At 44.0% G+C, this 22,155-nt stretch overlaps 1 protein-coding gene across 1 annotated transcript in view; it reads left to right on the forward strand.

Moving 5' to 3' along the window:
• The first annotated feature begins 305 nt into the window (after nt 1–305).
• IGDCC3 (immunoglobulin superfamily DCC subclass member 3) overlaps nt 306–22,155 on the forward strand; it is a 310,994-nt gene continuing 289,144 nt past the window's right edge. The window contains exon 1 of the mRNA XM_082255109.1: nt 306–394. Within this exon, the coding sequence (XP_082111235.1) occupies nt 325–394 (70 nt within the window). The 5' untranslated portion in view covers nt 306–324. The remainder of the gene's footprint in view (nt 395–22,155) is intronic.

Below are 22,155 nucleotides of genomic sequence, written 5' to 3' on the forward strand. Positions count from 1 at the left end.
GTGTCCAGGCAGGGAGAGCAGAGGCTGCCTCTTTTGTTCCCCAGAAAGGGCCTCCAGAGGACTGAGCTGGGAGGAGGAGGAGGAGGAGGAGGAGAGGGGGACCTGCTGCCTGTCCGCACACAGTCGCACACATGCGGATGGGCTGCACACGGGATGCTGCCGATGTTCCTCCATCCATGTGCGGAGTGCTGTAGCCGTGTCCCCGCATCTCCCCGCTCCTCCCCCGCAGGATCTCTTTGTGCAGCTGCAACATTGTAACATTTTGCGGAATTTCTTTCTTTCTTTTTTTGTTTGTTGCTGGGGGGATTGTTACAAAGTGTCAGTATGGCTGGTGGAGGAAGAAGCTGCTGCTGGTCTGTCGGGTTGTCACTGGGGCTGATCACCTCCATCCTGGGTGAGTAAACTCAGCAACTTGTTGTATGTCATGTCATCCATAAAAAAAAATACCCTGAGCCCAAGAGCTTGCAATCAGCTCACTGCACAATGGTCCAGGCAGTCAGTCTTAGCCCATCTCCTTTTTTTTTATTTAGGTATCTGGACTGTAAGGTGTAACCCTAAATTTAGTAATATTATGCAGATTGTAACTTTGAATTGGGGGGGCTGTCTGGTGTCTCCCAGCAGCATTGTCTGCACAGTTGCATGTCACACACACCCACTGTCTGCCTTTAGCTTTCTAGAGAGTGGACCCATCAATGCCACATTGCTCTGCAGCATCTTGCAGTAACAGCCCCCCCCCCCAACCCCTCCCTTAAAATGACTTGGAGGTCCTTAGTGTCCCGTTGCCATGGCAGCCTCATCATAACATCTCTTTGTAGTGCCAGTGCATGGGGCAGAGCATTGTCTCCCATCCTGGTGTGTAAAGCTGTCTAGTAGGAGAGCACATGGCTGTGTCAACAAGTCTCCCAGCAGCAGGGAATTGTGCCAAGGAGCAATAAATAACCAGAGAAAAGGAATACACAGCAGGCTGCATGCATTTCTTTCTCTGCAACCCCCCCACCATCCAAAAAAATAAAATAAAAATAAAATCCAGATATGAAGCCCCCATCAAATCAGCATCAGTGAAAACACAGTAATCTAAGATTGTTTTTTTTTTTTTTTTTTTAGGATTTGTTTAAGATAATGAGCCTCCTGGGGTATATATTCCCATTGATCTGTCTGCTGGTAAATGAATGTGCTGCTTCTTTGTACAGAGATAAATAATGGGTGCAGCGTGCATGGGTGATGACATGTGGATGTGCCCATGCTGTACACTGCCTGTTCTTCTCTATGGGCTCTACAAGCTGCATTTTAAATCCATCCTGTCAAAGATGTGCAAGGATCCCTTTGTGTGAGAGTTCACTATTACAATCCCCCAAAATTAGGATTTTTACAAATTTCATTCATTTGTTTATTTTTATTTTTTTGCCAAGCCCCCCTCCTACCAAAGCTAATGCCCTTTTATTATATATATATATATATATATATATATATATATATATATATATATATATATATATTTATTTTTATTTTTTATTTTTAGAGAATACCAATTTTAGGGCTACTAATGTTTAGAGATATTTATGTATATGGCTAGAATTTATTTTGGAAAGAGAATTCTATTTATAGGGCTAGTCATTTAATTTGAAAGAACATGCTGTGTATAGGGCTACTAATTTTTTGACAGATGGGCTATTTATAGGGTTACTATTTTTGGAAAGAAAATGCTGTGTATAGGGCTACTCATTTTTTTTTGTAAAGAGGATGCTGATTATAAGGCTACACACAGAGAAGTCTGTGTATAGGGTTACTAATTTATTTGGAAAGAGGATGCTGTGTATAGGGCTACTTATTTTTTTTTAAGAAAGAGGATGCTGTATATAGGGCTACTCAATTGTTTTTAGAAACAGGGATGCTATGTGGAAGACTAAACATTCTTATAAGAAAGAGGATAATGTGTAAAGGGCTAATTAATTTTAGGAAAGAGGATGCTGATTATAGGGCTACTTATTTTTTAGAAAGAGGATGCTGTGCATGGGGCTTCTCATTTTTGGAAAAAGGATGCTGTGTATAGGGCTACTCAATTGTTTCTTTTTAAAAGGATTTTGTGTGTAAGGCTACTCATATTTTTTTTTTAGAAAAAGGATAATGTGTAAAGGGCTATTTAATTTTAGGAAAGAGGATACTGATTGCAGGGCTACTCATTTTTAGGAAGAGGATGCTGTTTATGGCTACTTTATTATTATTTTTTTTTTTAGAAGAGGATTCTGTATATAGGGCTACTCATTTTTTTTTTTTTTAAGAGAATGTTGTGTGTATGGCTGTTTTTATGGAAAGGGAATTTTGTGTATAGATCTACTAATTTGTTTTCGGAAAAAGGATGCTGTGTATAGGGCTACTCATTTTTAGAAAGAGAGTGCTTAATATAAGGCTACTTGTTTTTTGGAAAGAGGATGCTGTGTATTGGGCTACTCATTTTAGAAAGAGAATGCTCTGTATTGGGCTACTAATTTTTGTAAAAAAAAAAAAAAAAAAAAAAACAAATCTGTATGTAAGTCTACTTATTTTTTAACAAGAGTATGTTGTAAATAAGGCTATTATTTGGAAAGAGCATTCTGTGTATAGGGCTAGTCATTTGTTTTTGGAAAAAAAGATTCTGTGAATAGGTTTACACATATTTTGGAAAGGGGATGCTGTGCATAGGGCTACACATATTTTGGAAAGGGGATGTTGTGCATAGATCTACACATATTTTGGAAAGAGGATGCTGTTCATAGATCTACACATATTTTGGAAAGAGGATGCTGTGCATATTTTGGAAAGGGGATACTGTGCTTAGGGCTACACATATTTTGGAAAGAGGATGCTGTGCATAGGGCTACACATATTTTGGAAAGGGGGTGTTGTGCATAAGGCTACACATATTTTGGAAAGAGGATGCTGTGCATAGGGCTACACATATTTTGGAAAGAGGATGCTGTGCATAGGTCTACACATATTTTTGAAAGGGGATATTGTGCATAGGGCTACACATATTTTGGAAAGAGGATGCTGTGCATAGGGCTACACATATTTTGGAAAGAGGATGCTATGCATAGGGCTACACATATTTTGGAAAGGGGATGTTGTGCATAGGGCTACACATATTTTGGAAAGGGGATGCTGTGCATAGGGCTACACATATTTTGGAAAGGGGATGTTGTGCATAGGGCTACACATATTTTGGAAAGAGGATGCTGTGCATAGGGCTACACATATTTTGGAAAGAGGATGCTGTGCATAGGGCTACATATATTTTGGAAAGAGGGTGCTGTGCATAGGGCTACACATATTTTGGAAAGGGGATGCTGTGCATAGATCTACACATATTTTGGAAAGGGGATGCTGTGCATAGGGCTACACATATTTTGGAAAGAGGATGTTGTGAATATTTTGGAAAGGGGATGCTGTGCATAGGGCTACACATATTTTGGAAAGGGGATGCTGTGCATAGATCTACACATATTTTGGAAAGAGGATGTTGTGAATATTTTGGAAAGAGGATGCTGTGCATAGGGCTACACATATTTTGGAAAGGGGATGTTGTGCATAGGGCTACACATATTTTGGAAAGGGGATGTTGTGCATAGGGCTACACATATTTTGGAAAGAGGATGCTGTGCATAGGGCTACACATATTTTGGAAAGAGGATGCTGTGCATAGGGCTACACATATTTTGGAAAGAGGATGCTGGGCATAGGGCTACACATATTTTGGAAAGGGGATGCTGTGCATAGGGCTACACATATTTTGGAAAGAGGATGCTGTGCATAGGGCTACATATATTTTGGAAAGAGGGTGCTGTGCATAAGGTTACACATATTTTGGAAAGGGGATGCTGTGCATAGATCTACACATATTTTGGAAAGAGGATGCTGTGCATAGGGCTACACATATTTTGGAAAGAGGATGCTGTGCATATTTTGGAAAGGGGATACTGTGCTTAGGGCTACACATATTTTGGAAAGAGGATGCTGTGCATAGGAGTACACCTATTTTGGAAAGGGGATGCTTTGCATAGGGCTACAAATATTTTGGAAAGGGGATGCTGTGCATAGGACTACACATATTTTGGAAAGAGGATGCTGTGCATAGGGCTACACATATTTTGGAAAGGGGGTGTTGTGCATAAGGCTACACATATTTTGGAAAGAGGATGCTGTGCATAGGGCTACACATATTTTGGAAAGAGGATGCTGTGCATAGGTCTACACATATTTTTGAAAGGGGATATTGTGCATAGGGCTACACATATTTTTGAAAGGGGATATTGTGCATAGGGCTACACATATTTTGGAAAGGGGATGCTGTGCATAGGGCTACACATATTTTGGAAAGAGGATGCTGGGCATAGGGCTACACATATTTTGGAAAGGGGATGCTGTGCATAGGGCTACACATATTTTGGAAAGAGGATGCTGTGCATAGGGCTACATATATTTTGGAAAGAGGGTGCTGTGCATAAGGTTACACATATTTTGGAAAGGGGATGTTGTGCATAGGGCTACACATATTTTGGAAAGGGGATGCTGTGCATAGGGCTACACATATTTTGGAAAGGGGATGTTGTGCATAGATCTACACATATTTTGGAAAGAGGATGCTGTGCATAGGGCTACACATATTTTGGAAAGGGGATGCTGTGCATAGATCTACACATATTTTGGAAAGAGGATGCTGTGCATAGGGCTACACATATTTTGGAAAGAGGATGCTGTGCATAGGGCTACACATATTTTGGAAAGAGGATGCTGTGCATAGGGCTACACATATTTTGGAAAGAGGATGCTGTGCATAGGGCTACACATATTTTACAAATAGGATGTTGTTTAACAAGATCAGCTTTCATCCTAACACACGTGCAGAATAATCACTGAAACGTCTTAAAGCAATCCAGTAATGCGTGAATGGGTAACCTCTGCCTAATGAGAGCTGGTGTGCAGGAAGATTACCAGATTGGAGGAGTTTGGTATGATTTTACAGGCTGAGCGTTGGTAATCCCCCTCCAGGGATCTCCTCTCTTTGAGATGTAATTGCGGCGAGCTGTGCCGCTGGACAGTATGGCAGGCACAGGGTTAATAGCAGGGTTGAATGTAGAAAGAAATGTCAGATCCACCCTGTGTGCTGCCCCCGGTGGACACGTTCCACATTACAGGAGCACAAAAGCTTTTTTCTGCCCATTCAAACACACCTGCTCAGAGGAGCACTGCATTGGATTCCTAATGTGATGGATGGTGGTTGATGACACCCAGAATTTATAGAGGATGAGGGAAGGTTTGCTAAAATGCTCAGAATTCAGAGGGGACTCCATTAATGGGGATTTCAGGAGATGTTTCATGCTTGCTACAGTGCGAAGCGCAGCTGCTTATAGCAGCCAATCAGAATGTACGCCTTACTTTAAAAACTAAAATCTGATTGGTGGCTCTTTGATTCTCATCACACCCATTTATATTAAGATTTTTTTTTTTTTAATTAAATAAGCCTCATACTGTTTATACAACTTGTTATTTTTTGGGAAAACATCATTCTCCTTTTTATTTCTGCAAACACACTTGGTGAGGATTTTTAATAAATACCTTCATTATACAGACAAAGACAAGTCCCTGAGACTTGTGCTGCAGATGTGCTGGGTTCTTCTTATATATACCTAAAATGTAAATGTCTATAAAGAATTATGGTGACTGGTTCTTACAAATGGACGGGAGATGGGTCTATAGAGAAAGAGAAATCTACAAATGATATGGAAGGTAGTAGGTGCTGTTTACCAACAAGCAGAACTGTGCAGTAGTCTATGAGGACCAATGATCTTCTCAGTGTGCGAGACAAAGAAAGCAAATATTCCAACATCAGGACCGCTGCGCTGAGGATGTGACTGGAGACATAAAACTCTAGCTGAGCTTAAAGAAGAACTCCAGGGACATGGAAAAAGCACTTTAGTTTTCATGCATAATTCCTTAAAAACATTTTCAGTTTGGCCAATTTAAAATTGAAATTTGAAATCAGTCTTGCAATGAGCTTACCTAATCTTTGAGCTGGTGGGTGGCTGGGTATTACCTTTAGGTGAGGTTACAGGAGTGATAGAGCTCATTTGAAGGTCAGCAACAAGAAGCTTAGGGCTTACAAAGGTAGATAATAATTATTTCACCCCAAGGTAAAACAAATCTAATGCCTTGTTTCCACTGAGCGGTTCGGTTCGGTAATTTTTGCCGTTTCCATTGTCAAAAGTTGTGAATGGTACCCTAATTCCGAAGCATACCGTACCACTTTTTTTGGGACCCTTTCGTTGGGATACCAAGCACATTAGTACCGTACCGAGCTACATTGTTGAGGTTCTGTTGAGCTGAGGTTCTGTTGGCGGTGGAGATGCAAGCCTGATCATGGTATACCGTTCCGAAACGTACTGAACTTTACTAAACTGTACCGTACCGCTCAGTGGAAATGAGGCATAAATGCCTAAGCACAATTTACCAAGTTTGACATGTGTTAGTAAAACTGTACATATTATCACAACTACTTTGTACATCCAGGTGGATTATACCTTGTTTTATTGGGGTTTTTTTTTTTTTTTTTTGAACAATGGGGTTTTCATTTGGTGGTAAATGGTATTGGATATCTCAGAAATTATTTTTCCTGACGGCCTCCATGGCAGCCTACATGTGGGTTTATCCTGCCTGCTGTCCAATGCTATAGGATCCCACTCCCATAAATTTTAGGTCCTGGCCAGAGATTACGTTCCTTGTTTTTCTTCCTCTTGTGGACCCTATATGCACCTACCCGGAAGATGGTGGCATCCTAGTTCCACTTGTTGAGCCCCAGCTGTGGGTCGAATCGGGTACTTTGCATGGTGTGGTGTCAACCAGCCCTGGTCCCAGCCATGGGCAGGCCAGTGGCAGTCAGTTAGGATGCCCCATGGACGCGTGGGTTGCCTATATGTTTTGCCCGGGATGGACGCGGTTGGTGCAGCTGGCAGGTCTCAGAAGATGGTCCCCTACTGGCCTCCATGGCACCAGTTTATGTCATTATGTGTCCTGTCTGTTTATTATCTTCTTCTTTCTCCCTGGCTCTAGCTAAACGGCCTCTCATGGCGGCTGGACACCCCTGTGTTCCAAGCAGCCATAACTCCTCCGGCTGTCAGCCCGCGGCGTGGCTTCTGCGCATGCACGAGGCCGCAAGTGAAACTGAGGCCTGGTTTTACGGATGCGCGGTTGCTCCGAGTCCCCGCACTCGCGCATGCGATGTTCATTTGGCCCTTTCTGGCACGTGCACGCTGGAGGAGGCAGCCATGATGTCACAGGGTGGGGTTTTAAACAGCTGCCCAGCCCCTTTCTAGTGGGAAATCCTGCGGGCAGTGTGCAGCAGCTTCCCCAGGCCCTGGGTGTCTTTCCACAGGTACCAGCTGCTGTGGGTGGTCCGGGGTGCTGGGGGGTTCTTACAGGGGAAGTGGAATGCTTTTTGTGTGTTTTTTTGTCTTCTCTGTAACTCTGCTTCCTCCCAGCAATCCGGCGGGACCCCCCTCTCCCAGATCAGCAATGGATAAATCGCCACCTCCCTGTGGTCAGCCCTCACGCCCTAGGTAGGCGAGGATTGGGGACATCACTAAACGACATTGCGCAGCATGCATGAGCCTATGGGGTCTAAAAGTATGTCTCTTCTTCTTCTCTCTCTTCCTTGTTCTCTTAGCCCTTCCAGGTCGGATTGTTAGACCTCGCCAGGCCGCTAAGTTGGCATTCTTCATCCAGATCCAGGCGCTATGGCTCTCCGGCAAGGATCCAACACCAAGGGAGAAGTTATAAATCCTCCACCAGACACCACTCCCACCGCCATGACAGCCTCCCTGGTCAAAGGGCTTGCTGGGGATGTAGGGCCCAGGTCCCCGAGGGCAGATCACCGTGCGAGTCATGCTATGCCCGGGCGGTTGGGGAAAGAGAGACGAACAACCAGCAGATGGAGTCTCTAGTGAAGCAAGTGGTGCAACAATCCCTGAAGTGGGAAGAATCAGCGAAACCCCCGGAAAAACAGGAAATTAGAACTTGGGGAAGAAACGAGCCAACTTTACACTTCTGGCAGAACTTAGAGACATTATCTCAGAGGAATGGGGGAAGGTAGACAAGAGAACCTCCCTGGCAAGCAAGGCGATGAGGCTCTATCCCTTCAAAGAGGAAGATGTGAACCACTTGGAGGCCGCTCCACTAGTTGACGCAGCAGTAATGCGTCTAGCTAAGCATGTCACCCTGCCTTTCAAAGATGCTGTATCCTTTAAAGATGGTTTCGAAAGAAGGATTGACCTGGATCTTAAGAGGATTTACATGATGGCTGGTATGGCTTGTAAACCAGCCCTGGCCTTGGCAGTCATGTCCAAAGCTACGGAGGTTTGGACGGATAACGTTGATATCGTACTCGGTCCGAATCCGAAGAAGTGGCCAGTGGGTCAGCCATACAAGAACTGAAGTTAGCGTCGGCCTTCCTGGGGGAGGCCGCTATTGACATTATTTGCCTGTTGGCCTGGTCTATGCTCTCATCGGTAACAGCCAAGTAAGCGCTGTGGTTGCGTCCTTGTTTGGCCGATTCGGCCTCTAAGCAGGCCTGGTGTAGGGTCTCTTTTGAGAGTTCCTTGCTTTTTGGTGATAAACTTGATAGTGCCATAGCCCGGGCCATAGGTGGGAGGTCAGGGTTTTTACCCCAAGACAGATGCCTATTCGACCAGAAAAGGCCTCAGTCAAGGAGGTGAAGCACAGAACGGGCGAGGGACGCACATTTCTATAGACCAAGAAGAGACTTCAGACGAAGTTGGAAGAGAGGTCGGATGTCTTTTCAGAAGACTGCCAAAAACTCAGCGTCCAGTGGATGAGACCCCTCCGAGTCCATATGAGATTGGGCCTGCCCAGGCATGTCAGGTGCAGACACGCTTGCTTCATTTTCGGCATGTCTGGGCGGCCTCAATCTCTGACTTCTGGACCATCAGGACGGTCTCCATAGGCCACGCATGTCCTTCACAATTTCCCCCCTTCTCAGGTTCGTCCTACTCAGTTGCCTCAGTCGGAAGAAACTAAATGAATCCTTCTATCCTATGTGGAATCGCTGGTGGCTCAGGGCCCTGCAGTGCCCGTACCAAAGGATGAAGAATTCCAGGGCATGTATTCACCTCTTTTTCTGGTTAAAAAAAGAACGGCTCATGGCGTCCAGTGATAGGTCTCACGTATCTGAACAAGTTCGTCAAGTACGAAAGGTTCAAAATGGAGACTCTATCTACAATTCAACTAGTGGTCCAGCCTGGTGACTGGCTAGTGTCCATAAAATTAAAAGATGCCTACTTCCATGTCCCTATCGCAGAACAGTACTGCAAATTTCTCTGGTTCGCAGTCGGGCCGAATCATCTTCAGTTCACCTGCCTCCCTTTTTGTCTCTCAACCTCACCTCCAGTATTTTCAAAGGTCCTTCTGACTGTGGCAGCTGTTATCAGGACGAGAGGCATACGCCTTCATCATTATCTCGCCGACCTCCTCCTGCTGTCACAGGACAGGGATCAGCTGATGCTTCACAGAACTCAAGTAATTTCCACTCTGGAATTTGGATGGCTTCTGAATCTAAAGAAGAGTCACCTGGAACCTGCATAGTGCCTAGTATACCTGGGGACCCAGTTTGACACTGTCAAAAATACTATCTCCCTGCCCCTCTGCCCCTGGGGAAGATCCTGGCGATACGGAAAGGGTGTGCTTGGCCCTGTCTCGCTCACGCTTAAGAGCCTCCATGGTCAAATGGGCCCTTTGGAGGATGCGCCCCTTCCAGAAGGGGTTTTATTCAGCAATGGGACCCAGACAGAAGCAACCAGCTCATTTATATAACTTTGAGCATGAGGGACAGCCTCTTCGGGTGGCTGTATTGTGGGAACCGGCTCAATTGCCACTCCATCACCCCTGTTCCCAGGGATTCTGTCTCGGGGGGTTGATCCCGAGGTCGACCTGTTTGAATCCCCATGCAATTTTAAGCTCAAGAAATTTTACACTCGGGCCCGTTGCAGCCAGGCCTTTGGGGTGGATACCCTAACGGATCAGTGGAGCTTCAGCAGGGCCTACGCCTTCCCACTGATCCCAGTCATCCTCAGATTCTTACAGAGGCTACGTGTGGAGGACTTCAAGGTATTGGTTGTGGCACCATACTGGCCAAACAGGCCATGGTTCCCCCTACTAACACATCTCAGCCTCCGGGCCCCAGTACCCCTTCCCCTCAGGCCAGACCTTCTGTCCCAGGGGGCAGTTCTGCACCCATGCCCAGCACGCCTGAGGCTAATGGTTTGGTTCTTGAGAGGGAGTGGCTGGAAGCCCTGGGCTGCACATCAGGAGTTGGCTCTATCCTCATGAGTTCTAGGAGGTCGAGTACGAATATGGTCTATGGAAGAATTTGGACCAAGTTTGTGGACTTTTCAGCTTCCACGGGAAGGTCTTACAGGGACCTGGGGGTGCAGGGCATCCTGGATTTTTTTCAGTCTGGTCTTGATCTAGCTTTATCAGTTGGATCCCTTAGGATCCAAGTCTTTGCCCTATCAGCCTTCTCCAGAGTTCAGTGGGCTGGTCATTCTCTAGTTTGGCAATTCTTCAGAGCGGCAGCAAGACTCAGGCCCCAGAGGAAACCAAGATTCCCCAAATGGGACCTTCCCCTAGTCCTCGACTCATTCTCGGAAACCAGAAGCAAATGGGGGGTCCACCTGACATCTATTAGGAATCTCTCTGCCAAATCTGCCTTTCTTGTGGCCATTACCTCGGCCAAAAGAGTTTCTGAGATTGGGGCCCTCAGTTACAAGGAGCAATTCCTGACCTTTTTTTCCTGACCGGGTGGTACTCATTCCCATGCTCGACGCAAATTCTAAAGTTACCTCGGTCTTCCACGAGAACCAGGAGATCGTCCTACCTACCTTTAAGGCCCCGGACGCTACCGAAGCTCATCCCCTCGATGTGGGAGAAAACGCTAAAAGGGTATTTCCGGGCTACGGATTCCTTTAGGGGATCTGACCATCTGTTTATCCTTTTCTCTGGCAAATACAGGTGAAAATGCGCCTTATTCAGATCTATCGCATCTTTGATTGTCCAGGTCATCCAGCAGGCTTATAGGGCTAAGGGCCTGACTCCTCTGGAGGCGGTGACAGCGCACTCCACTAGGGGTGTCTCGACTTCCTGGGCGGCGGCGCGACACGTGGCTCCAGGCATTATCTGCAGAGTTGCATCTTGGGCTTCTATTAATACTTTTATGTCGCATTATTGTGTGGAACCTGCTTCCTTATCTTCTGTAAATTTTGGTTTAAAAGTCCTGTCAGTGAAATTCTTCTTTTGTCTAGCAGTCCCGCCCGTGTGTTGTTGGCTAGTTATTTCCCACACGTAGGCTGCCATGGAGGCCATCAGGAAAATGGAAAATTTTCTAACAAATACTTACTGTAATTTTACTCTCCTGATGGCCTCCATGGCCGAAGGAGTTCTCACTCTTCTTTTTGGGTCAAGAGTCGACTAGTTACGGAATATAGTCTCTGGCCAGGAGCTAAAATTTATGGAAGTGGGGTACTATAGCATTGGAGAAGAGGCGGGATTAACCCACACGTAGGCTGCCATACGTAGAGGCTATCAGGAAAATGGAAAATTTCCTAACAAATACTTACTGTAATTTTACTCTCCTGATGGCCTCCATGGCGGACAGAGTTCTCTCTTCTTTTTGGGTCAAGAGTCGACTAGTTACGGAATGCAGTCTCTGGCCAGAAGCTAAAATTAATGGAAGTGGGGTACTATAGCATTGAAGAGGAGGCAGGATTAACCCACACGTAGAATGCCATGGAGGCCATCAGCAAAGGAAAATTACGGTAAGTATTTAAAAGGGAACTTTTCAGTTTTATTATCAAAGGAAAACTGGCCCAAAATAATAAAAAATATATAATTTTTTTAAATGTAGCTGTATATTTCTTGGTACTACTATAATCTTCTACCAAAAAACAGCCCAAATTAAATTCTCCTGCTCCTGATGATCGCAGCAATATGTTAGTTTTTTTTTTTCTTTTTTTTTATCCCACCTAAAACACACTGACACTGATACTAACTAAAAAAATGTTGTCCCAAAAAAAATAAAGACCCTAACCTTTGACCCTGACCTTGACCTTTGACCCTGACCCAAACACTAACTTTGGCACTGACGTAGATTAAACCTTGATCTAGGTATCTTTTTATTTAGTTTTTTAATTATTATTATTTAATTATTTTTTTTATACACACTTTTTTTCATTAACCATAGGCGTGAGTAGGGGGCGTGCCAGGTGTGCCTGGGCACACACTGATCACTCTGTACGGTGCCGATTTCCCCTGCTGCCCGGGCTTCCCCCTGTGTTACGCCCCCACAGTGCTGCTGGCTTCCCTCTTCTCCTCTTCCTCTTCTCAGTTGGCAGTGGTGGGGGGGCTCTGCACATCTGATGTAAGGGGGGGATGGGGTGCTCTGGACATCTAGTCTTACAGATACAACCGGCCCTTTAAGGACAACTATAATGCTGATGCAGCCCCCAATGAAATTGAGTTTGACACCCCTGCCCTAATGCAATAGGCTGCGCACACCTATGTCAGTAACCCCTTGGCACTGGCACCTTGGACCAGCAACAATTATTGCTCCATACTAAGACGTCATAGTATGGAGCAACATTGGGCTGTGTCTTAGTGATCTACAGTACATTGATATTTTATCTATAGATTCCATTTTTGGACTTCAACATACAGTGCCTGCGAAAGTATTCGGCCCCCTTGAACTTTTTGACCTTTTGCCACATTTCAGGCTTGTAACATAAAGATATAAAACTGTAATTTATTGTGAAGAATCAACAACAAGTGGGACACAATCATGAAGTGGAACAAAATTTATTGTATATTTCAAACTTTGTTAACAAATAAAAAACTGAAAAATTGGGCGTGCAAAATTATATCAGCCCCTTTACTTTCACTGCAGCAAACTCTCTCCAGAAGTTCAGTGAGGATCTCTGAATGATCCAATGTTGACCTAAATGACTAATGATGATAAATAGAATCCACCTGTGTGTAATCAAGTCTCTGCATAAATAAACCTGCACTGTGATAGTCTCAGAGGTCCGTTTAAAGCGCAGAGAGCATCATGAAGAACAAGGAACACACCAGGCAGGTCCGAGATACTGTTGTGGAGAAGTTTAAAGCCAGATTTGGATACAAAAAGATTTCCCAAGCTTTAAACATCCCAAGGAGCACTGTGCAAGCGATAATTTTGAAATGGAAGGAGTATCAGACCACTGCAAATCTACGAAGACCTGGCCGTCCCTCTAAACTTTCAGCTCATACAAGAAGAAGACTGATCAGAGATGCAGCCAAGAGGCCCATGATCACTCTGGATGAACTGCAGAGATCTACAGCTGAGGTGGGAGACTCTGTCCGTAGGACAACAATCAGTCGTATACTGCACAAATCTGGCCTTTATGGAAGAGTGGCAAGAAGAAAGCCATTTCTTAAAGATATCCATAAAAAGTGTCGTTTAAAGTTTGCCACAAGCCACCTGGGAGACACCAAACATGTGGGAGAAGGTGCTCTGCTCAGATGAAACCAAAATCAAACTTTTTGGCAACAATGCAAAACGTTATGTTTGGCGTAAAAGCAACACAGCTCATCACCCTGAACACACCATCCCCACTGTCAAACATGGTGGTGGCAGCATCATGGTTTGGGCCTGCTTTTCTTCAGCAGGGACAGGGAAGATGGTTAAAATTGATGGGAAGATGGATGGAGCCAAATACAGGACCATTCTGGAAGAAAACCTGATGGAGTCTGCAAAAGACCTGAGACTGGGACGGAGATTTGTCTTCCAACAAGACAATGATCCAAAACATAAAGCAAAATCTACAATGGAATGGTTCACAAATAAACATATCGAGGTGTTAGAATGGCCAAGTCAAAAGTCCAGACCTGAATCCAATCGAGAATCTGTGGAAAGAACTGAAAACTGCTGTTCACAAACGCTCTCCATCCAACCTCACTGAGCTCGAGCTGTTTTGCAAGCAGGAATGGGCAAAAATTTCAGTCTCTCGATATGCAAAACTGATAGAGACATACCCCAAGCGACTTACAGCTGTAATCGCAGCAAAAGGTGGCGCTACAAAGTAATAACGTAAGGGGGCTGAATAATTTTGCACGCCCAATTTTTCAGTTTTTTATTTGTTAAAAAAGTTTGAAATGTCCAATAAATTTTGTTCCACTTCATGATTGTGTCCCACTTGTTGTTGATTCTTCACAAAAAATTACAGTTTTATATCTTTATGCTTAAAGCCTGAAATGTGGCAAAAGGTCAAAAAGTTTAAGGGGGGCGAATACTTTCGCAAGTCACTGTACCTTGTGATATATTGTGGCTCCTGATCTCTATACAATAGGATTGGGTATCTGTTGACTCCTTGTTAATGGAGGGAATTTTTAATGCTTTAGAGCCGGTTCACACTACTGCGACCTCTAAGTCACCTCATAAGGGGCGACTTGTTAGCGCGACTTTGAGCGTGGCTTAGCGCAACTTCAGCGCGACTTGTGAATTATTTTAAGCGACTTATATGATAGGCGACTTTGTACGACTTTGTTTTTGGCCAATCAGAATATGATGTGTTGTGACCTAATTCCAAAAGTTCTTAAAAATTGTCGTTTTTGATAGAGATCCAATTATTGAAAAAATTATTAGAAAAAAAAAAAAGAGATTTCTTTGGATTTAGTGTCTGGGGTGTCTAAAAAGTGTACCTGTGAAGTTTCAGCTCTGTAGCATGTCCAGAACCAGAAAAAAAAGATAATTTTTCTTAGAATTTTTATTAGCGCAGGGATGGGGTTCCGCTCCTTTCACACCTGGGCGTTTTTGTTTCAGGTGTTTATTGGGCATTTTTTGGGCGTCTTTGGAGGCAGGCATGACATCTGAACTTCTGTATAGGGGTATATATACACACACTCACACACACACACATATATATATATATATATATATATATACACACATACACACATATAGGTGTAAAAGGAGTGGAACCCTATCCCTGCGCTACTGAAATTATTTGCAGGGATGGTGTTACCCTCCTTTCACACCTATATGTGTGTATGTGTATATATATATATGTGTGTGTGTGTGTGTGTGTGTATATATATATATATGTGTGTGTGTGTGTGTGTATATATACCCCTATACAGAAGTTCAGATGTCATGCCTGCATCCAAAGACGCCCAAAAAATGCCCAATAAACGCCTGAAACAAAAACGCCCAGGTGTAAAAGAAGCGGAGCCCCATCCCCGCTCTACTAACAATTCTAAGAAAAATGATCTTTTTCTTATGGTGGTCACCCTGACATGGGTGAGTTCTGTCACCCTGGCATAAAAGGAGCAGAGCCCCATCCCTGTTCTACTAATAATTCTAAGAAAAATTATCTTTTTCTTATGGCGTTCACCCTGACATGGATGAGTTCTGTCACCCTGGCATAAAAGGAGTGGAGCCCTATCCCTTCTCTACTAATAATTCTAAGAAAAATTATCTTTTTCTTATGGCGGTCACCCTGACATGGATGAGTTTAGTCACCCTGCCATAGCAGTCAGAGTCAGTTCACCCTAAACTACACTACGGTCACCCTGACACTTAATACTTTCCCTACAGAAACTAGATTATTGAATTTAACTATAGTGGTATATAGTACACGAACTACACTGCATATCCCTTTCCTCACACTAAGTGTCCACCAGTGCCACGTATCAGTGCCATGTATCAGTGCCACGTATCAGTGCCATGTATCAGTGCCACGTATCAGTGCCACGAATCAGTGTCCACCAGTGCAACGTATCAGTGCCACAAATTAGTGTCCACCAGTGCCACGTATCAGTGCCACGTATCAGTGCCACGAATCAGTGTCCACCAGTGCCACGTATCAGTGCCACAAATCAGTGTCCACAAGTGCCACGTATCAGTGCCACGAATCAGTGTCCACCAGTGGCACATATCAGTGCCACGTATCAGTGCCAGGAATCAGTGTCCACCAGTGCCATGTATCAGTGCCAGGAATCAGTGTCCACCAGTGCCACGTATCAGTGTCCACCAGTGCCACTGCCCACTAGTGCCACTTATCTGTGTCCACCAGTGCCACTCACACAGACCAGGCAGAGATAATGGTATATAGGAATTGTAGGCATGGCTGCAATGTGGGGAATGCCTGGTTAATTTTCCTTCTTCTTCCTGCAAAGTCGGATCACAAGTCGCTTCAAATAAAATAAGGATCCGACTTGGAGGCGACTCCCATTAAAGTCTATTGGGACAAGTCAGATACAAGTCGCCTCAAAGTAGTACAGGACCCTTTTCTGAAGTCGGAGCGACTTCAGTAGTGCCAATTAAGACGGCTCTCATTGATTTACATTGCTTTTGTTTTGTCAAGCGACTTGGGGCGACTTGAGGGCACACAAGTTGATATGAAAGGTTGAGCTCATATCATTGTATAGATGATATCTGATATGAAAGGTTGAGCTCATATCATTGTATAGATGATATCTGATATGAAAGGTTGAGCTCATATCATTGTATAGATGATAGCTGATACGAAAGGTTGAGCTTATATCCTTGTAGATATTATAGCTGATATGAAAGGTTGAGCTTATATCCTTGTATAGATATGATAGCTGATATGAACGATTGGGCTCATATCCTTGTATAGATGATAGCTGATATGAACGATTGGGCTTATATCCTTGTATAGATAATAGCTGATATGAACGATTGGGCTTATATCCTTGTATAGATGATAGCTGATATGAAAGGTTGAGCTCATATCATTGTAGAGATGACAGCAGATATGAAAGGTTACTCATATCGTTGTAGAGATGAAAGCTGATATGACAAGTTTAGATCCTTTTTTTGTAGATATGACAACTGATATGAAAAGGTTCCAATGATATCCCTTTCCCATCCCATCAGACATTCTCCCACACTCCGTGTCATTAAATGCACCATGAATACAAATCTTCTCAAAGGCGCAAATCATTGATTCATGACATCTTTATATTAACACATGATTTTCCTGGACCCGTCCCAGAACTATTGTTCCCAGAACACAAACCACCACCAAATCCTCCTTATTTATTGTATCAATGGCTTCTCCTTTTATATGGTAAGCTTGTCTGAGTATGGCCGTCATTCCTATGGTTTCTGCTTGTGTATGTTTTGATGTGATTGTCACTAATCTGCAGAGTTAGGTCAGTTCTAATGTCCAGGCTGGAAGTAAAGGGTATGTGAAGCCATCACCTTTTATTTTTCAGTTTTGGATAAAGTGGGGAAGGGTTAATACGTCTTTCAGGTTTTTATTGCTGTGTCCCCACCTCTGTGTCTGCACCACCCTCTCTATTGGTCCTTGGGATTGCAGAGGACACCATTGATTGGGGTTTGCAGGGAGCACCATTCATTGGGGATTTCAGAGGACACCATTGATTGGGGTTTGCAGAGGACACCATTCATTGGGGTTTGCAGATGACATAATTCATTGGAGTTTGCAGAGGACACCATTCATTGGGGATTGCATAGGACACCAGTCATTGGGGTTTGCAGGGAGCACCATTCATTGGGGATTTCAGAGGACACCAGTCATTTGGGTTTGCAGAGGACACCATTGAGGTTTTCAGAGGACACCATTAATTAGGGTTTGCAGAGGACAACATTCATTGGGTTTTGCAGAGGACACCATTCATTTGGGTTTGCAGAAGACACCATTCATTGGGGTTTGCAGAGGACACCAGTCATTTGGGATTGCAGAGGACACCGTTCATTGGGGATTGCAGAGGACACCATTCATTGGGTTTTGCAGAGGACACCAGTCATTGGGGATTGCAGAGGACACCAGTCATTGGAGATTGCAGGAGACACCGGTCATTGGGGATTGCAGAGGACACCATTCATTTGGGATTGCAGAGGACACTATTCATTGGGGTTTGCAGAGGACACCAGTCATTGGGGTTTGCAGAGGATACTATTCATTGGGGATGGCAGAGGACAACATTCATTGGGTTTTGCAGAGGACACCATTCATTGGGGTTTGCAGAGGACAACATTCATTGGGGTTTGCAGAGGACACCAGTCATTGGGGTTTGCAGGGAGCACCATTCATTGGGGTTTGCAGAGGACACCATTTATTGGGGTTTGCAGAGGATACCATTCATTGGGGTTTGCAGAGGACACCATTCATTGGGGTTTGCAGAGGACACCATTCATTGGGGTTTGCAGAGGACACCATTCATTGGGGTTTGCAGGGAGCACCATTCATTTGGGATTTCAGAGGACACCATTCATTGGGGTTTGCAAGGAGCACCATTCATTGGGGATTTCAGAGGACACCATTCATTGGGGTTTGGAGACGACACCATTCATTGGGGATTTCAGAGGACACCAGTCATTTGGGTTTGCAGAGGACACCATTAATTGAGGTTTTCAGAGAACACCATTCATTAGGGTTTGCAGAGGACACCAGTCATTGGGGATTGCAGAGGATACCATTCATTGGGGATGGCAGAGGACACCAGTCATTGGGGTTTGCAGAGGATACCATTCATTGGGGATGGCAGAGGACACCAGTCATTGGGGTTTGCAGAGGACACCATTCATTGGGGTTTGCAGATGAAACAATTCATTAGGGTTTGCAGAGGACAACATTCATTGGGTTTTGCAGAGGACACCATTCATTGGGGTTTGCAGAGGACACTATTAATTTGGGTTTTCAGAGGACTCTATTTATTAGGGTTTGGAGATGACACCGTTCATTTGGGTTTGCAGAGGACACCATTCATTTGGGTTTGCAGAGGACACCATTCATTTGGGTTTGCAGAGGACACCAGTCATTGGGGATTGCAGAGGACACCAGTCATTGGGGATTGCAGAGGACACCAGCTATTGGGGTTTGCAGAGGACACACGTCATTGGGGATTGCAGGGGACACCAGTCATTGGAGATTGCAGGGGACACCAGTCATTGGGGATTGCAGGGGACACCAGTCATTGGGGTTTGCAGAGTTCACCATTCATTGGGGATTACAGAGGACACCATTCATTGGGGTTTGCAGAGGACATCATTCATTGGGGTTTGCAGAGGACACCAGTCATTATTGGGATTTGCAGAGGACACCAGTCATTGGATATTGCAGAGGACACCAGTCATTGGGGATTGCAGAGGACACCAGTCATTGGGTTTGCAGTGGACACCATTCATTGGGGTTTGCAGAGGACACCAGTCATTGGGGTTTGCAGAGGACACCATTCATTGGGGATTGCAGAGGACACCATTCATTGGGGTTTGCAGAGGACTCCATTCAATGGGGTTTTCAGAGGACACCATTCATTGGGGATTGCAGAGGACACCAGTCATTGGGGATTGCAGAGGACACCAGTCATTGGGTTTGCAGTGGACACCATTCATTGGGGTTTGCAGAGGACACCAGTCATTGGAGATTGCAGGGGACACCAGTCATTGGGGATTGCAGAGGACACCAGTCATTGGGGATTGCAGGGGACACCAGCCAGTCATTGGGGATTGCAGAGGACACCAGTCATTGGGTTTGCAGAGGACACAATTCATTGGGGTTTGCAGAGGACAGCATTCATTGGGGTTTACAGAAGATACCATTCATTTGGGTTTCTAGAGGACACAACTCATTGGGGTTTGCAGAGGACACAATTCATTGGGGATTGTAGAAAATGAGTTGTGATGAAATAAAATGGGTTACACTTGCTTAAATTTACCTGGAGACTCTTTTCTTATATACAGCAATGAATAGCTAAACTTTTTAATTTCAGTAATGAATTGAGTAATGTATTTTAGATTTTTTTATTTCGGTCTGTGGCCCCCACTGGTAAGGTTTCTCCTTACATGCTGTCACTGTGATGTCCATTCCAGAAACGAAGGGTGGGGGTAGTCACCGAAAATGGAAGACACGTGCAACTGTCAAAGGTTCTTACCCTATGACACTTGTGTAGAAGGGTTTTCGGTCACCATTAAACCAATGAAGCCAATGAAACGGGTCCTGAATTTACTTAACAATTGATGGTGCCATTGTACTATAATCTAAAGAGAAAAGCAAGGTGACACCAGCACACCAATCTGCTCAGCAGGAACTTTTGTTTGTCCCAGTAAATAGCAAGACAGGTTTCAGAATGTGCTTATTTATGGCCACCTAATGACCTGTATATAATTTCCTGTGGGGACATTTGCCCTTCATGCTTTTTGCTCCAACACCTGGTTGGAGTCACATACCAGAACGATACAGAAATGTACTGATCATGCAAATTTCCTTCATATATGACAAAACCCTAATATAGATGGGATTGCTACTAATAACGATACCTTATTATATACAGTATCTCAATATAGTATTACGCTATAATATTATACACATTAATATCAGAGATGTATAGTAACTAAGTAGAACGACTTCACTACTGTACTTAACCACTTTACCACTAGAGCATTTTGCTGTCTTACGTCTGGGCCACTTTTTGCGATTCGGCACTGTGCGAATTTAACTGACAATTGCGCGGTCGTGCGACGCTGTACCCAAACTAAATTTACGTCCTTTTTTTCCCACAAACAGAGCTTTCTTTTGGTGGTATTTGATCACCTGTGCGATTTTTACTTTTTGCACTATAAACAAAAAAAGAGCGTTTGTTTTGAAAAAATAACAATATTTTTAACATTTTTTATATGAAATTCCCCCCAAAAAAGATGTAAAAATCGAATTTTTTTTAAATTTTTGGCCAATTTGTTTTCTGCTACCTATGTTTGGTAAAAAAAATCGCAATAAACGTATTTTGATTGGTTTGCGCAAAAGTTATTGCGTTTACTAACTAAGGGAAAGATTTATATCATTTTTGGTGTTTTTTTTTTTAACGAGTAATGGCGGCGATCTGCGATTTTTTTTGCGGGACAGCGACATTGCGGCGGACAGATCGGACCCTTGACTGACATTTTTGACACTTTTGGGGGTACCAGTGACATTACTGCAGTAATCAGTGCTATAAATATGCGCTGTTACTGTAAAAATGACACTGGCAGGGAAGGGGTTAATTTTATTGGAGAGGGAGGGGTTAATGTATGCCTGGTGCTTACTGACGTGTGGGGGGGGAGGTGACTGAGTGAGACAAGGACAGATCGGATGTCCAGCTATGCTGAACAGTCCAATCTGTCACTCCCTGTCACTGAGGAGATCCGCCCGCTCTGTTTACACAAGCGGGCGGATCTCCAAACTGGATTCCCCGACGATCGGGGCAGAGCAGCGGCGATCGTCGCTGCTCCTCCCCTGGCCCGACTCCCGCCGTGAATGAAAACAGCGGGAGCGCGCCTCCGGCGGCGCGCGAGCGCCGCCTACAGGGGGAGGAGTCTGGCAACGTAGGTCTACGTCGTCAGACCTACAAGAGCCACTTTGCCGCAGTAGTACTACGGAACTCAGCGGTAAAGTGGTTAAGTACGGAAAGGCGGTATCTGTACTTTCCTAGAGTAGAATTTTTTTCTCCTACTTCCACTTTTACTTCACTACATTTTTTCAATGATTTCAATACTTCTACTCCGATATTTTTTTGTTGTGCTGCATAGTTACTCGTTACAATTATAAAAATTACCACTGCCAGAACAGTAGATGGCAGGTTTCATGAAGCTCAAAACATGTGTATAATGTCATGTGTACAGCCAAAGGAATTGTGATTGTCCTTTAGGTTAATGATTTGAAATAATAAAAAAACAATATGATGTTCAAACTTTTCACTTCTTTCTTTAAAAACTACATAACACAGTACTGGTACTTTTACTTTCAGTACTTGAGTAGCAAAATTAAAAAAAAAACTACTTGCAATACTTAAGTACAAAAAATGTTGAATACTTTAGTACTTCTACTCAAGTCCCTTTTTGATCGAGCACTTGTACTTTTACTCAAGTATGGGTTTTGAGTACTTTATACAAGTGTGATTAATATTCCTCAATTAAATTCTGTCTAAAGCAGAAAGATATTAATTTATTTGTGAAAACTATTTTTAAAAAATCTAATTTTGGCAACCATTAGGTTGAAAATCACTACAAGAGAATGCACGGTGGCTTTGTCGCCTTGACCAAACCAAAAAAATTTA

The sequence above is a fragment of the Pelophylax lessonae genome, assembly GCF_965119305.1.
Source record: "Pelophylax lessonae genome assembly, chromosome: 4".
Lineage (NCBI taxonomy): Eukaryota > Metazoa > Chordata > Amphibia > Anura > Ranidae > Pelophylax > Pelophylax lessonae.